Genomic DNA, 15,959 nt, shown 5'->3' with positions numbered 1-15,959 from the left:
GCAATAAGGAAAGATAAAACAAGCCATGGGCACAGAATGACTCCTGGAACAAGGCTAAACTAATGCACACCATAATAATCTCTACTCCTGCCTGTGAGTAAACCAGAGCGATAATAGCCACTTCCTGAAGCCAGTCCTTCTATTTTCCAGACAGATATAATTGCAGGTGCTTTCCTGTAGTCAATAGCCCTGGAGCCTGCTACACAGTAGGTGCTCTATAAATGGCTATTAAGTTGCTAAACATTTGCTGAATGCCTGCTCTGCACGCCATGGTCCACAAAAGGGCTACAGCATTCAACCTGTCACATACACACACACACACACACACACACACGCTGTAGCCTAAAGACCCAGTCCTCTACCAAAGCAAGGGAACACACATTGGTATTCAAGAAAATATCTTAGTTCTTGGGACTCAGGGAAAGAAGGGCTACAGAAATTCCAGAGAAGGCCAGGATCTGCTATTTCCACAGGACCCTTTTTCTGTCAATGGCATGGAGTGTTCGTTGCTTTCTGAACCTGCCATCTTCCTCCTCTCAGGCGTGACCCACAGAGGGGCGGATAATGGGGCCTCTTAAAGAACCACTGGCAGCAGTAGGTTGGAAACCTGAAGTCCTGAGTGTTTCCCCCAAGTACAAACCCATCTTCCCAGGTGAGGGAAGTGGAGGATGTTTCCAGCCCAGGAAGGACAATGCTTCAGGGGGCCAGCACGGTCCGCTGGGGACATTTACGTACAGTCACAGAGCTCATGGCCTTCTGATGAAAGCAGGGAGTAATTAATCACTTCCTGCTAAAATATCACAGGAACTGGACTAGCCACTGTTGTTCACGTCGACTGAACGATCTAGTTGAGAACCAAGCTTTCTGCTCTCCATTGTGTCAGTGTTCACTTCAGTAGACTTTCAAGGGATCTCTGAGCAGTTTGAGTGCATGGGGACTGTAAGCCTTCTGTAGTGGGGACCCTGCACTTCTGTGAGCACTGTCTTGGGGCACATTAGCTGTCTCAGTGGTGCTGATCCTGTTGTGCTGGTCCCACAAGTCCCCTTACCATCTGCTTCAGAGAGGTGATCACAGGTAGATGGCCTGGGGAATCCTCTGACCACCCCCTCTCAGAAAACCAAATAGGGTAAACACCAAGAACACCACCGTCTTATACATCTTGGAGGAAAGCCATCCTTTCTTTGTGCCTTTAATCCAAGCAATTGATAAATCACTACTCCTCCTTCTCTCATATGTCATCCTTCTCTGCTCCAGGGAGCAAAGGGAGGCAGAGGATATACACTTGATTAAGTTCTAGAGAAAACCCAAAAGCCTCATTGAATTTAGTTAGTTCTACCCCTTTTCCCAGTTTTGCAAACAAGCCACTGAATGAATGAGTTGCAGGCCCTCCTCCTCGGCTTTTCCCTGATGGGGTTCAGGCTCTGCTGCTCATGGTCAGAAGAGTCCAGTCAACATCTAGGAGGTGGGAGGAGGTAGTAAGGCTCAGAGATCTGAAAGCAACAAGGGCACGCACTGGGGCTTACAGAACCTTCTTTCTCCTCTCAACTGTGCCAGCAGCTGCCTGTGCCGCCCTCAGCACATGTTACCTCTCTGAGCTTCAGGATGTTAAATGAGTGATCTTTAGCAACTCTGGCCCCTCCAAGTGGATGCTCCTCCAATTCTGGAAAGTATATGTTCATCGGGCAACTGGGGGATGTCTCTAAACCTCAGTTTCTTGCTGGCCTTTTCACCTGGATGCTTTAACCACAGTCTGGATTTTGGTAGATCAAGGCAGAGCTCTTGTTCTGCTCCTTCACTGGCCAGGATGTCACCCCACATACATATGTGAGTGGTGGGCTTAGACATCCCTGGGGACAAGAGCCCCTGTTAGCAGGCTGGCTCCTTGGAAAAGGCCACCAAGCTCACCCATGCTCTTCACCTCCACCCTCTCGGTGGGGCCGGGTAACCTGGTCAAAGACTAAGGAAAGTTCCTATGGGGGAGTGAGAAATGGATGACGAGAGACTATCTTCCTCAAGGAGGCTGGCCAGGTGTCCAGACCGAGCACTTGGAAACTTGATCATACCCAAGAACCCAGCGAAGATTAAGCTCAAGGGTTGGACTTGCACCAGAAAAATCTAAGATAAAGTAAAGAGGCCAGTGCAAACTAGATATGCATATTCATTGCTGGTGGATGAGGTCTACGGGTCTTTGCTTAGTCCAGAACACTCCTGTATACAGCGTTGTTCCCCCACCTTCCCCCAATACGCCCACCATTTTGCTAGTGTTAATTACCAGGAAGCTGATCTGGAAAGGATGGGGAGGAGGCAGGCGATTGAGGGCCACGTCCCTCTCCTGCCACAGCAGGTAGCACCTGCTCCCTCAGCCCATGTGCAGGTGAATATGGAGTCAATTTGCTTCTCTGGCCCCACTTTTGTTCACATCTCTACACTGATATGTCCCACTTAACATATATCTTAAGAAGTTATCATTGGGACTTTGCCAGATCCAATTAATCTTTCATTTAATTTTAAATTACTAGCTATCTCTAGCTAACTCCTATTCAACCTTCAGGTCTCAGGTGCCACCTCCTCCGGCAAGTCCTCCCTGGTCTTCTGGGTCTGATCAGATACCCTTATCCACCCCCAGAATATCCTCTCTGTCTCACTGACTGCCCTGTTCCAGCATCGCCTGCTCACATCACAGCTCCCACTAAGACTAAGCAGTTTCATGGGAAAGCAACATATACTTCCTCTTTTTATTCCAGGACCTGGCCCAGGATGATTTGGGGATGTGGTGTGGGGAGGAGCATGTCTTGGTGCACAGTCAGCGTTGAAGAAAATGTGATGAATCGACAAGTTTGTGTTGGCTCTCATGCCCTGAACGAAGGTTAAACCTCACCCCAGCACAGGTGCCATTGGCATCTCCTCACTGACCATTCCTACCTCTGCGAGAAGAGATCCCTGTAGGGGCTGCCATGCTGCAGGGCGATCCCATAGCCCTTGCTGCTCACACTGTTGGCAATGACGGTCACGGAGCAGTCATCATCTGTCAGGGCTGCGTACTCCACCACGGCCACATCCCACAGAAAGGCGTAGTTCCCCTTCTTTGCCTGAAAGACCAAAATCACTTTGAGGTTAGGCAGAGCTGGCCTCCCGTATTAGTTTTGAGCAGCGAGAAATCTCAATGGTGGGGTTTGGGGACCCTCCTAAACGGTCCTCCTGCCCAATCAGCTGGCACAGCAAACTCTCCTATTTCCGGATCTGCAGAGTCCACCCCTGGTTGATGCCACTCACGGTGATTAGACATAGAAGGATGTGATGCTGTCTCTGCACATCTCGCAGAAAGAGGTGGGTAAGGTGAGCTACATTTGGGCTCTAAGCTAGCCTCCTGGTTGCAGTGGCATGTACCTGTTTCTCAGATTAGCAAGCTCACCTTGGAGACTGCAGAAAGTCTGACCCCAGGGAACTGAAGTTTCTTGATCAGCAATTTAGAGGGCTGCACAATAGTATTCATTTAATTTCCACTTAGAACTTGACTGAACCCTGCTTTAGGTGAACAAGGGAGGCAGCCTACGATCACTGTCCCTGAGTAGCTGCAACTTGGTATTTAAGTCACAGACTTGCTCTGCCTGTGGTAGACTCCATTAAGGATAGGGTCTTGATTGTTACGGTGCCACAAGAGTGTACACAGATACACACACACACCTGTAGGTTCACATTCACACACAAGAACTGATTTCTGGTGTCAGTAGCTCTACATCCACACAACAATGGCAGATTATTCCATCAGGAACTTGCCTTCGGCCAGACCTCAAGTCCTTTTCTATCACACCCATCCATAGCAGACTTTAAATTCTATGCAAGTGTGCTAAGTCGCTTCAGTCATGTCAACTCTTCAAGACCCTATGGACTGTAACCTGCCAGGTTCCTCTATCCATGCTGAGTGGGTTGCCATGCCCTTCTCCAGGGGATCTTCCTCACCTAGGGCTCGAACCCTTGTCTCTTATGTCTCCTGAGCTGGCAGGTTGGTTCTTCACCAGTAGCACCACCTCCTGAGCCATAATCCTGACTTGGCCTGGAGTTTAGGCACTCATAAGGAATGTGGGCTGCTTGCTTTTTGGAAGAAAATACAAGCTAGACATTGTCACTTGGCCAGTTTAAAATAGAGCATCAGGTTCTTAGTGAAGGAAGGAGCCTGGTTTTAATTCTCTACTGAACATACAGACACCCTGTGCCTTTCTCTTTCCTACTCTAGCTCATTCTAGATGCTAGAAGATGCCAGTCTGGGGTGGTGATGGGGCTGAAACATCGCAAGTCAAGCTGGGAAGCCACAAGCCTCATGACACTGTCAGGGGTATTATTCCACTTTCCTGCTTTTGTTCAATTGAGTCTTCATGTCCACTGAGATTTTCCAGAGAATGCCATAGCTGCTTAGATGAAGTCTGTCAAAATTTCTCTTCTTTGGGGACCCTAAGTGCCCATGGACCACGGCATGCATGCTCAGTCGTGTCTGACTCTCTGTGACCTCACGGACTGTAGCCCACCAAGCTCCTCTGTCCATGGAATTCTCCAGGCAAGAATACTGGAGTGGGTTGCCATCTCCTTCTCCAGGGGGTCTTCCTGACCCAGGGACTGAACCCACATCTCTTAAATCTCCTGCACTGGCAAGCGGGTTCTTTACCAGTTGAGCCACCAGGGATGATGGGTTATTTTCTCCTCAGGAATTTCCCATCTGAAGGATTTGTGGACAGAGTGTGGTGGCCTCCCCTTGCCAGGAATAGTCATCCACACAATTGTGCCTGATGACCTTGTAAGAAATGACACACGCCACCCACTGATGTTCACCTCAGGGAACAATCCAAATATTACCTCAGAGCCCCCTTCCTTGGCTAAGTCGATTTCAGGAGTCCCTAAAGGGTGTTGACCCAGGTTGCAAAATTACACTCATCTCTCTCCCTCCACATGGGAAGATAACAGTCTTTGAAATTTTTTCCTGCTGGCAAACACGTTTTCTCATGAAAAGATATACATTTTCCACCTCTTAGTAACCAAGTTTCTCAACAAAATGTTGACTTATGACCTAATATTTGGCTTCCATCCAACTCCGGAGCATTTCATAACCCATGTTCACAATTCAGCATGACAATCAGACATTGCTATTTGCATGATTTCAAAAGGGCATGTCATGCTGAAGGAAGAATTAAGATCAAGTTCGATTCTGTGTTTCAAGTGATGTCCCAAGAAGGAGAAAGAAATAAGCTGGCCCAGCTCGAGTGGAAACTGACTATGACAAAAGCCTGTTGTGGCCATTTTAATGGGCCACTTGGATCCGTCAAGCCATGTGCATCTGTGGTTTCAGTTTGGGCTAAGAGACAGGTGAGCACAGATGCCTGAAGGAAGCTGCATCTATAGTCCTGCTGCCTAAGCTGAGAATGCAGAAAACATATGGGAGGGGTGCTGACAACGTCTCAGCTACAAATCCCTGCTAACCGGGAAGGTAGTCAGGGCAAGAAAATAGAAGCCCTCCTTCTTGAGTTCCTGAATGACCACAGACACTCACTCTCCCTGTTTGTAAACAGGGCCTACATTTATTACCATATACCTTCTTCAAGAAGCATGTGGCTAGTTCCTAATCTATAGGATGACACCAGAACAGGGAGGACCTGGAAAGGCTTAGGTGCCACATCTTATATGTGGGCCAACTCAGATGCTACAGTTGTAATGGGGCTCTATCCTTATACTCTTAATCTCTAACATCCCTTCCTCAGCATCCCAGAGCTTCCTGGGTCCTCCTTTCCTAGCCTCAGTCTCATGCTGTTGTAAAATGCACCACCAAAACCTTCCCTGAGCTTCCCAAGTCCATCAGTTTCCAGGACAAATTCCCGGACCTTGTTGACAGCTCCCCAATCTTCCTGGTGTGTCACAGCCCCTGTATGAGACAGAAGGCTTCTTAGGTAGGACCATATTCTTAGGATCACTTTGAACACCAGCTATAAGGAGCCCAAAACATGCCATCCCTCATGGCTATATCCCCTGTATATAGACCCTCTTCTTGCTCCATGCAGAATGAATGCCCCATAACCTCCCTAAGACTCTTCCTTTAGGATCAGAACCAGTTTTCCAGGTGGCCCTTAGTAATTATGTATCCATCTTTTTACTCCGTGCTGCTTATCCAAAATTTCTAGCTTCTCCATATGTGGGGTTTGTCAAATATATCAAAAATCTGCCTCTGAGAGATCCAAGAGTTTCTTCGTTTTCTCTCCCCTCCTATCACAGGCTCATCTTCTGCTTTTCTTAAGTCTGAGCATCTCTGCCATTCTACTCAGGGTTCAGCTCCCTCCTCAGCAGCTCAGCCCCTTACCTCACCTCCACTACCACTGTGAAGGCATGTCTACCACTCCCCCTCCACCCTGCATCCTCCTCCTCCTCAACTCCATGCCAGAGACCTCTCACACTGAGGGACATTTGCCGTTTCCTATTTATATTAACTTCTTTCTGTTGAGGATTTACCTCCTATCTCTTGGGGAGACAAAGTATTGGCAGGAATCGAGTCTCTTCCCAACTGTGTGCCATTGGCTGTTCCTCAGAGAGAAAGAAAAGGGTGAACCAGACACCTTCCTTCCGGAGCCTGGGAGTCCCTTGGTTACACGGAACAATACTTCCACAGGGTGGCTCTTTTGCCACTTCCTATTCATACGAACTCATCCTGTCTTGTGTCTCCAGGCCCTGTCCTTCCCCTACTTCCCAGGGGGCTGTGGGGAGTTAACAGGAATGTTATCTGAGATTAGGAGTAATAGGCAATGTTGTTGTTAAGTTGCTAAGTCATGTCCAACTCTTTGTGACCCTATGGACGGCAGAACATCTGACTTTCCTGTCCTTCACTATCACCTGGAGTTTGCTCAACAGGCAGTGAGCTCTTTACAAACAGATCATTGACGTTCGTTTCATAAAGCTTGGGAAAGATGAAAGTGGGACCACAGATTTGTATTTTGCATTAAAACCAAACAGAAACAAATACCAGATGTCATATCTTTAATGAGTTAAATTACCTCTGGCTGGCCTCTTTAAAGTATTAAGTGTATTCCTCACTCCTAATCACTGCCTTACTGTTTTGTATGCATGTGAAAGGTAATATGCCAAAAGATGGACAGGAATGTTACATAATGGAGTGGGATTAGTGATGATTCTTAGGACAAGTTGCTGAAAATATTTTCTTTAATCTTGTTACACAGTCCATGCTATCACACACTACATAGGTACCAGATTCTATCTCCATTGTCCTGTGTGCTCCCAGAGGCACCTTTGTCTGTCAACAGAGCACAAAGGTCTGCCAAAGCTCTCCAGGTTCTCAGGTCACCGGCCCCCTGACACGACCCAAACACCTGGGAAAGTCTCCCTTATATTCCTGGCCTGCATCTAAACATCTGGCTTCATTTCACTCTTTTCTTTCCCTACAAGAAAAAGAAAAAACATTTGGTTCACACATACAAGAACAGATGTGAGGACTCTGGGGAAAAGAGGAGAGAACAGCTTTGACACTGGAGAAAGTCAAGGGCAACTGGGCATTCATTCCCAGGATGCCAGGACAGTAGCAGGAACAGAGACTGCCCCTCGTTTGTCTCTCGGGAAGCATCTTAGCAAACAGAATCCAAGACCATCCCTGAAGTCCACTTCCTCCACCCACACACTGGTGCACTACTATAAATGAAAGGGGACACAGACCATGGGGCTCTCTGACTCCAGTGCTTAGAGCATCCTCCTGACATTTGGGGGAACATGATCAGCCTATTTTGCTGGAGGAAGGTTAGGCACCATATACAGAGCCACAAGTGAGCTGGGATATTGGATGACTCATCTCCATGGCTGTTCACTGGTAATAAAATGAGACTGCATCCCCCTTCATTGCACCACTGATTCAGCCCTTCCCAGAACTCACTTGGGGCACAAACTTTCCAAGACAACAGCCTTGGAGGCAAGAACTTCATAACACTCTTCTACTCCATCCTAACTGCATTTGGAAAGGGACAAGCAAACACATTATCCCCCCAAACAAGAATGCAGGTGCTACAAACATCAAACACAAATGCTCTCAAAAAAGAAGTGCTAAAGGAAATCAGGCATCTGCATTGCCAGGTCCAGGGTAGGTATGAAGTACCTGCTGGATGCTGGGTTGTCATAAACCTGATTCCTTTTCCATGGTATAATTCTGAGGGGCTGAACATGAACCCCATTTTATAGATGAGGAAACTGAGACTCAGAAAAATAAAAGGACTTGTCCCAAATAAATCCAGATAGTGAGTAGTAGAGCCAGGAGAAAGACTGTCATTGCCATTTCCGTGGGTTCTATCACCAGTAGCATTCCCCTAGGAAGTGCTCAGAGGACCAGGCACCATAGCAGTTTCCCCAGTCCTCCATTTACACATCCAAGCATGGCAGAGAGCAGAGCATAGGTTTCTTTGGCCCCAATAACTCTCTTCCTCCAGCTTTAGAGGTGATTCGTGGAATGGCTGACACCTGTGAGGCAGGACACAGGAGCCTGTGCTGTCCGTGGATGGGGTGTTAGGGTATGAGGGACAGCTTGGAAACCTGATGCAGACTCATGGGTATTAACCATCCAGTGACACATTATCCACCCTTTACCCTCACAAAGCAGAGCTTGGCATCCCAAATTTTAGCTTGGCATCCCAAATTTTAGCTTCTACAGTCATGGTCACAAAATGACAACACATCGCCACAGGTAGCCTGAATCCTGGCTACAGTGATCCATTATTATGCACTAGGCCAAATCACAAGATACAACAGTAAAATCTAGACTATCTATGGAGAAAAGGACAATTTTACAGTCTGCTGGTAGGAATGTGGCTGGCATATTTCTGGAACGGCAATGCAGTAGGGAGAATCAAATGTTTTTAAAATGTGCATATGTAGTAAATCCACCCTTAGGGATTCACTCTTAAGGAACTAGTTTCAGAAAAGATGTTTGTACAAAGATTCTCAGGGCACTGTTTAAACTAGCAAGAATTGGAAACAATTTAAATGCTCAACAATTGAGAATCAGCTAGGTAAATGATGTGTTAGATGACGGAATATTATGTTACCGTTACTATGCTGTTTTAAAAGAACATACCCTGCTAGGAGAAACAACTGCCCATGGTGAAGAAGAACCAGCCTGGGTTCTGAACTCCAACTATATGGATACGAATACCAACTCCACTTTTTGCTGGCTCTGTGAGTGCCAATAAGATGCTTAACATCTCTGAATCTCAGTTCCCTGGATGGAAAATGGTCCATACTTCAGAGTTATGATGATGATTAAATCCCTCAGTAAATGCAACATGCTTAGAGTTTTACCTGGCATGTGGTGAGTACTACATAAATGGTAACCAGTATTATATTGTTTGGTGAAAAAGAACCTGTGCAATAGAGTACTTACACTGTGATATCCTTTTAAAATTATGTAAGAACTAACTTTTGTTGTTCAGTTGCTTAGTCGTGTCCAACTCTTTGTGACCCCATGAACTGCAGCACACCAGGCTTCCCTATCCATTACCAACTCTTGGAGCTTGCTCAAACTTGTGTCCATTGAGTCGGTGATGCCATCCAACCATCTCATCCTCTGTCATCCTCTTCTCCTTCTGCCTTCAATGTTTCCCAGTATCAGGGTCTTTTCTAATGAGTCAGCTCTTCGCATCAGGTGGTCAAGTATTGGAGCTTCAGTTTCAGCATCAGTCCTTCCAATGAATAGTCAGGATTGATTTCCTTTAGGATTGACTGGTTTGATCTCCCTGCTGTCCAAGGGACTCTCAAGAGTTTTCTCCAACACCACAGTTCAAAAGCATCAATTCCTCTGTGCTCAGCTTTCTTTATGGTCCAACTCTCACACCCATACATGACTACTGGAAAAACCATAGCTCTGATGATATGGATATTTGTCAGCAAAGTAATGTCTCTGCTTTTTAATACACTGTCTAGGTTGGTCATAGCTTTTCTTTCAAGGAGCAAGTGTGTTTTAAGTTCATGGCTACAGTCACTGTCTGCATGATTTTGGAGCCCAAGAAAATAAAGCCTTTCACTGTTTCCATTGTTTCTCCATTCTTTTTGCCATAAAGTGATGGGACCAGATGCCATGATCTTAGTTTTTTGAATGCTGAGTTTTAAGTCAGTTGTTTTCACTCTCCTCTTTCACTTTCATCTTTATGGAGAATCAAAACCAAGTATCAAACACTATCTTTGGGTTATGCCATCATGGGTGACTTCTGCTGGTTTCTTTTAGTCTCTGGTGCCCAATGTTTTCTGCAACTCAGTGAACATTTCTTTTGTGGTTGCAGCTGCCGAAGAGGGTCATTTTAGTGATCCAGCCTCCATCATAGAACACAGGGCAGTGAAAACAGCAGGATTCTGGATGAAGACACATCCTGGCTCTTTGATGAACCTACAGTGTGTGTGTGTTAGTTGCTCAGTCATGTCCAGCTCTATGCAACAACATGGACTGTAGCCCAACAGGCTTCTCTGTCCGTGGAGTCTTCCAGGCAAGAATACTGGAATGGATTGCCAAGCCCTCCTCCAGGGGATCTTCCCAACCCAGGGATCTAAACCAGGTTTCTTGCATTGCAGGTGGACTCTTTATCATCTGAGCTGCATGGGAAGCCTGGTGAACCTATAGACTTGGGGCTAATAATCACTTCCTAGAGGACTATTCTGAGGATGAAATTACAGGAGACAATGTACTGTGCCTGGCACACAGATAGGAACACAAGCTCCTTCTTCTCCTTCTGGCAGCCCCCAGATCAATGTTGAAGAGCAATCCATCAGCTGTCATTGACACATCTTTCCTCCCACCTCTACCCCTCCTGCCAATCATTCCTCTACCTTGACTAAGTCAGCAACATGCTCTGTGTGGGGTGTGTGTGGGGTGTGTGTGGGGAGTGTGTGTGTGCCTGTGAGGATGTGTGTGCATGAACATATGCATGTGTGGAAATTTGCGTGCACACACATGAGTATGCATGTGCAAGTGAGCACCACAGACCCTAGGGAAACCGCAGAGAGGTGAACTCAGATACTAAGCACCTAGAGACCAGATGGAGTTTAGAAAAAGGAGACCTTCAGCTGGAGACACCTCTATGGTTTCTCAGCACAAAAGAAAGAGGCCTCCAAAATGATGTGAAAATGTGAGGCTGACAATCAGCGGGACCCTGGGAAGTGTTCCATACCCTTCTCAGGAGGCTGCAAGGAAACCTGCTTCCCAAGGAGCAAAAGATAATGACTCTTCACCTGGATCAGCCCCTGGAGCAGAACAAACAGGCAAAGAAGGGCAGGTTCAGTGGAGTGGAGGAGTGGGGTGGGAGGCGACGGCAGCTGGGCTCTCCCATGATTCATGCCGTGGCCGCTTTCCTGAAGCATCCACAGGGTACAAAATCAATTCAGCTCTTGGCTTCAGACCAGAGAGAACAGGATGGAGCTGACAATGAGATAACACAACCAAAGGAGCAGCAAGAACATCTGGTGGGGAGATGTCTTGTGTGTGCATGTGTGTGTGTGGCCATGGGCACAGGCATAAGCCCTGAAGTTTTGTCATGGTGGTTGGTCAAGTGAGGCTGCCCCTTACCTGGGTGAGAGGACCAAGATGATAGAGCCACCCTAGGGCAATTGCAGCAGGAAACAGTTTCTGATGGCTAGGCGGGAGGTCTGCAAAATGATTTCTGCCAATGATTACCTTCCCGCTTCTTGCACTCCTGTGTTCTAGAGTAACACAGAACAGTGAGGAGCAGAGCTAGTGGTGGAAAGAATGCCAACTCCTTTCTCAGGCCATCAATGCTCTCACCTTAACATTACCTTCTCTTGGATTCCTCAGCTTCCTTTACAGAATCTTCAACTCCATTTCATAGAAAGCATGGCATGGTATATGGGTGAGATCAACGGTCTGGAGATGAGCAGAGCAGGCCTTTTTTTCTAGTGTCCTTGGCCAGGCACCTGAACCCTCTGAGCCTGAGTCACCTCATCCAGGAGACAGGAGTAGCAACACCCACCATCTCACACGAAGAGACAGCAGAGAAAGTGTCTAAGGTAAAGGAACTTGAATAAGACACTACCCTTGTGATCACGAAAATCATCACCGGCATCATCCTTACAACTTAAAGTTTGGATTCTCATTAATGCAGTTGCCTCGGGGAAAATAACATTTGAAATTGTCCTCAGCCACCAGCCTGGTAAATTAGAAAACCTGTAAGATGGGGTCACAATCTTACTAACTCACTATCAATTTGTAAAAATGGAAAATGAATCCAGACAGTCCTTAAGATCTTCTCCAGCTTTAACATCCTCCAAGTCTATAATACAGACCAGTGGTTCTCAGAGAGTGTTCCCTATACCAAGAGCTTCAGCATCACCAGAGAAATATAAATTCCCAGACTCTATTCCAGACCCACTGAATAAAAGACCCTAGGAGTGGGGACCATCAATCTGTCTTAATCTCTCCAGGTGAACCTGATGCGTGCTAAAATTGGGATCCAATGATAGAAACCTCAGTGAAATGAATTTCTGATCTTCTCTTGAGAGTAGGTTTAAGAAGGAAAAGAATATTATGGCGCTAAGGTCTTGAGCCAGGGCCCAAAATGGAAGAGGGAATCACACAGGGTTGAGACCAAGATTACTAAAAGCAAACATTAAAGGAGAGTCACACTTTACATCTTCTTCCAGAAAATCATTCTACTTGATGCCTTCCCATCCATTCTCTTCTAAGATAGTTCAGAATAAATTTCCACAGTCCAAACTGTGTCCATTTCCCAAGGAAATCGAGACTCAGAAAAGACTGCCCAAGACTACAGAACCAGCCACTCTGGCACAGCCTGAACATCATCCCAGGTCTCCTTGGCCACAAGTAGCCTTCCCTTATCCCACATCAAAAGTTCAACATCAGTAGCCCTAGAGAAGCATCTAGAGCTCCCTGAGCAGCTGGCTCCTATCAGATTGCCAGATTCTGGACAAACCTTGCTAAGGACGTCCACCTTCAGTACCTGACCTTATGGAAGCTTTATAGCTGTTTTCCCTTTTAGGGCCTTTAGCACTCTAGGGAGAAAGAATCTTAGTGAACCAAGTACTGTCTCAGTGGGAGAAGGTTTCTCACATCTCCCAGGGAGGAGAAGCTGGTTTGGTACCAAGGAAAAAAGAAAAGTCCTAATTTGGAAGAATCAATAGCTCCTTCCTCAAAAGTCTGAAACTGTATGCCATCAGCAAAACTGGGGTCATAAACAACCTTCTCAGCAGGCCAAAGGGACACATCGATTTTCAGTGGTTTGTCAAAACTTTAAATTGTCCCAACACCATGATAAACAACAATCTAATCTGAGTTATTCCATGGGAAAGATTAAGAATGATCTAAAGAAAGAGTAATTTGGTTTGCTTAGATATTGAACAGATTAGGAAGAGACAAGAATACAGAATGAGAAAGGCCCGTGGAGGAAAGGGAAACAACCCAAGAATACATGAACCCACGCAGCACAGAGAACAGGCATCCATGAGGTCAAATGTTCCATGAAGAAGCCCAGAGACAGGGCAGTAAAGACACTCCCTGTGTGCACACAGGCATGAACACACACACACACACACACACACACACACACACACACACACACACGGCAGGATGTGACCCCCTTGGCCATGCATGTCCTTTTCTCTGCCCTAGCATAATGCCTGGCATACAGTCAGTGCTGAATAAACATGTGTAAAGTGATAAATGCAGAATCTGAAGGCATAAATACTAGAATCTGAGAAGCCTGGGTACTTCAATCAAAGCAAGCTGCATTGTCCTGTTTGCCCCTCCCAGTCTGCCCTCCACTTTTCCTTCTCCTGCAACGTCTTTCAGAGGCTGATTTCATGGATAGTATCAGTGGTCACCTTGGCTTCTGGCTAAGAGTCACTTCCTAAGATTCAAGAATAAGTCAGATATTGATATTATTAAAACAACAATCATGCCAGTAAGTACTGTTCATTCAAGCATATGTTCTCAGACTTGAGAGGGTGTGAGAATCCCCTTGAAGGCATGTTCAAATACAAATGACTAGCCTCCCCCCAACATCCCTTCTCCAGCTTATGATTCATTAGGTCTAAAGTAGGGCCCATGAATTTCATTTCTACATGTTCCTGGATGAGGCTGATGCTAAAGGCCCAAAGAACACCCCTGGAAAACTACTGTGTTAAAATACACTCTACAAGGCATTGTACTCATCCATTCACATCACCTCTGAACTTTACAATAAATCTGGAAAGACCCAGTATTATTATTCCTACTTGTTTTCAGATGAGATAGCTTTGTTCAGGAGTAAGTTAACTTGGCCAAGATCTCATCTATGGCACAAACCCAGTTCTCGTTAACTCAAACCCCACACTGTATTCACTGGATGCTATGTGGTCTTAACTGAGCATCCAACTCCACTGAGACAAAGTGCCAGTGAGATCCATGAAACTACACCCTGAGGCCAGCCTGTATTTGCTGTCTGCAGTCACATCTTGGTGTTTTTTCAGCCATAAAGGGTCTTTGGGAACTGGCAGCTCAGACTATAAAGGAAGAAGAGAGAAGCAGTAAAATGGTATGTGATCACGATTCATATTAAAAACTATCCTTTAATTGGTTCAGAGACCATCCTGGCAGGGCTTATGTTGAAGAGTTGTCTCATTCTCTAATCCCATTTGTAGCTAAGGATTCCTTTATGGCCTTTGCTAAAATGTCAGCCTTGAGGGAGAGAGAGAGAAAGGCTCTCGCAACAGCCTTTCACACTTTGAGGAGCCACAAAAGAGGTCACATCCGGACTGAAAAGATCCAAATGGACTCCCATTCCTCACAGAACCAGCTCTGCTGCTGCTGCTGCTAAGTTGCTTCAGTCGTGTCTGACTCTTCGCGACCCCGTGGACTGCAGCCTACCAGGCTCCTCCGTCCATGGGATTTTCCAGGCAAGAGTCCTGGAGTGGGTTGCCATTGCCTTCTCCTCAGAACCAGCTCTAAGCTCTACCTATCAGGAGGTACAGCTTTGTAAAGTCAAAGAATCAGAAAGATGAACCACTAGAGGGGCTTGCGGGGGCACGGCCCTGATAGAAGACAACTGCGTGGTCCAGGGACGCAGAGCACTCACTCCAAAGGGTAACAGTGCCTGCTCATCACATCCCCATATCACCAACTGAGTCTGAGACCTGGGCTGCAGGGAAAGGTTCAAGACTTCTTCCATGTGAAGATCCTTAAAATATCAGAAATACCAAATTTCACTGCTGAGAGTGTTCTTTACCAGGGTCCTCACTATTCCTGTTTCCTCTGTCTGAGCCTTGGGAGGCATGCTTTTCTGAGCTCTGACTGTTATTACTCTTCCTGATTTGAGTTAATCCACCTCTCATTTCTCTCTCTCTGCCTCTCTTTGTCCACTTCTGTTTGTGTGTGTCACACACACACACACACACAAACACATTCACACGCTAAAATTTTTAAATTTAAGGTTCAAAGCCAATCTTAGTATCTCTACGTCAGACAGTAAAGAGACTCCATTAGAGGTTCCCTTCACAGTGGAAACAACTACTTATACCCAAAAAGGTTTTTTGCTGTTTTCTTGTTTTCTAAATTGAAGAATAGTTGATTTGCAATGTTGTTAGTTTTGAGTGTATAGCATAGTGACTTAGCCTTTTGTTTGGTTTTTGAAGATTATATTCCATTGTAGGTTATTACAAGATATTGGGTATAAGTCCCTGTGCTATACAGTAAATCCTTGTTGCTTACCTATTTTATGTATAGTAGTTTGTATCTGTTAATCCCATACTCCTAATTTGTCCCTCCCCAACTCTCCCCCTTGGCAACCATGTTTGTTTATGTCTGTGAATCTGTTTCCATTTTGAATATACATTCATTTGTATTTTTTTAGATATCACACATAAGTGATATTATACAGTACCTGTGTCTCTCTGACTTATTTCACTAAGCATAATATTCTCTAGGTCCCTCC

The 15,959-nt window shown here is 45.9% G+C and overlaps 1 protein-coding gene across 4 annotated transcripts in view; it reads right to left on the bottom strand.

The window, feature by feature from the left end:
- Window positions 1-15,959, bottom strand: part of GRID1 (glutamate ionotropic receptor delta type subunit 1) — a 688,675-nt gene that overhangs the window by 15,921 nt on the left and 656,795 nt on the right. For all 4 annotated transcript variants that reach the window (XM_043476200.1, XM_043476199.1, XM_043476202.1 and 1 more), the window contains one exon: window positions 2,923-3,089. In XM_043476200.1, coding sequence (XP_043332135.1) covers window positions 2,923-3,089 — 167 coding nt within the window. The remainder of the gene's footprint in view (window positions 1-2,922; window positions 3,090-15,959) is intronic.

The sequence above is a fragment of the Cervus canadensis genome, chromosome 8 (genome assembly GCF_019320065.1).
Source record: "Cervus canadensis isolate Bull #8, Minnesota chromosome 8, ASM1932006v1, whole genome shotgun sequence".
Taxonomy (NCBI): Eukaryota; Metazoa; Chordata; class Mammalia; order Artiodactyla; family Cervidae; genus Cervus; species Cervus canadensis.
This window is presented reverse-complemented; position numbering and strand designations above follow the sequence as displayed.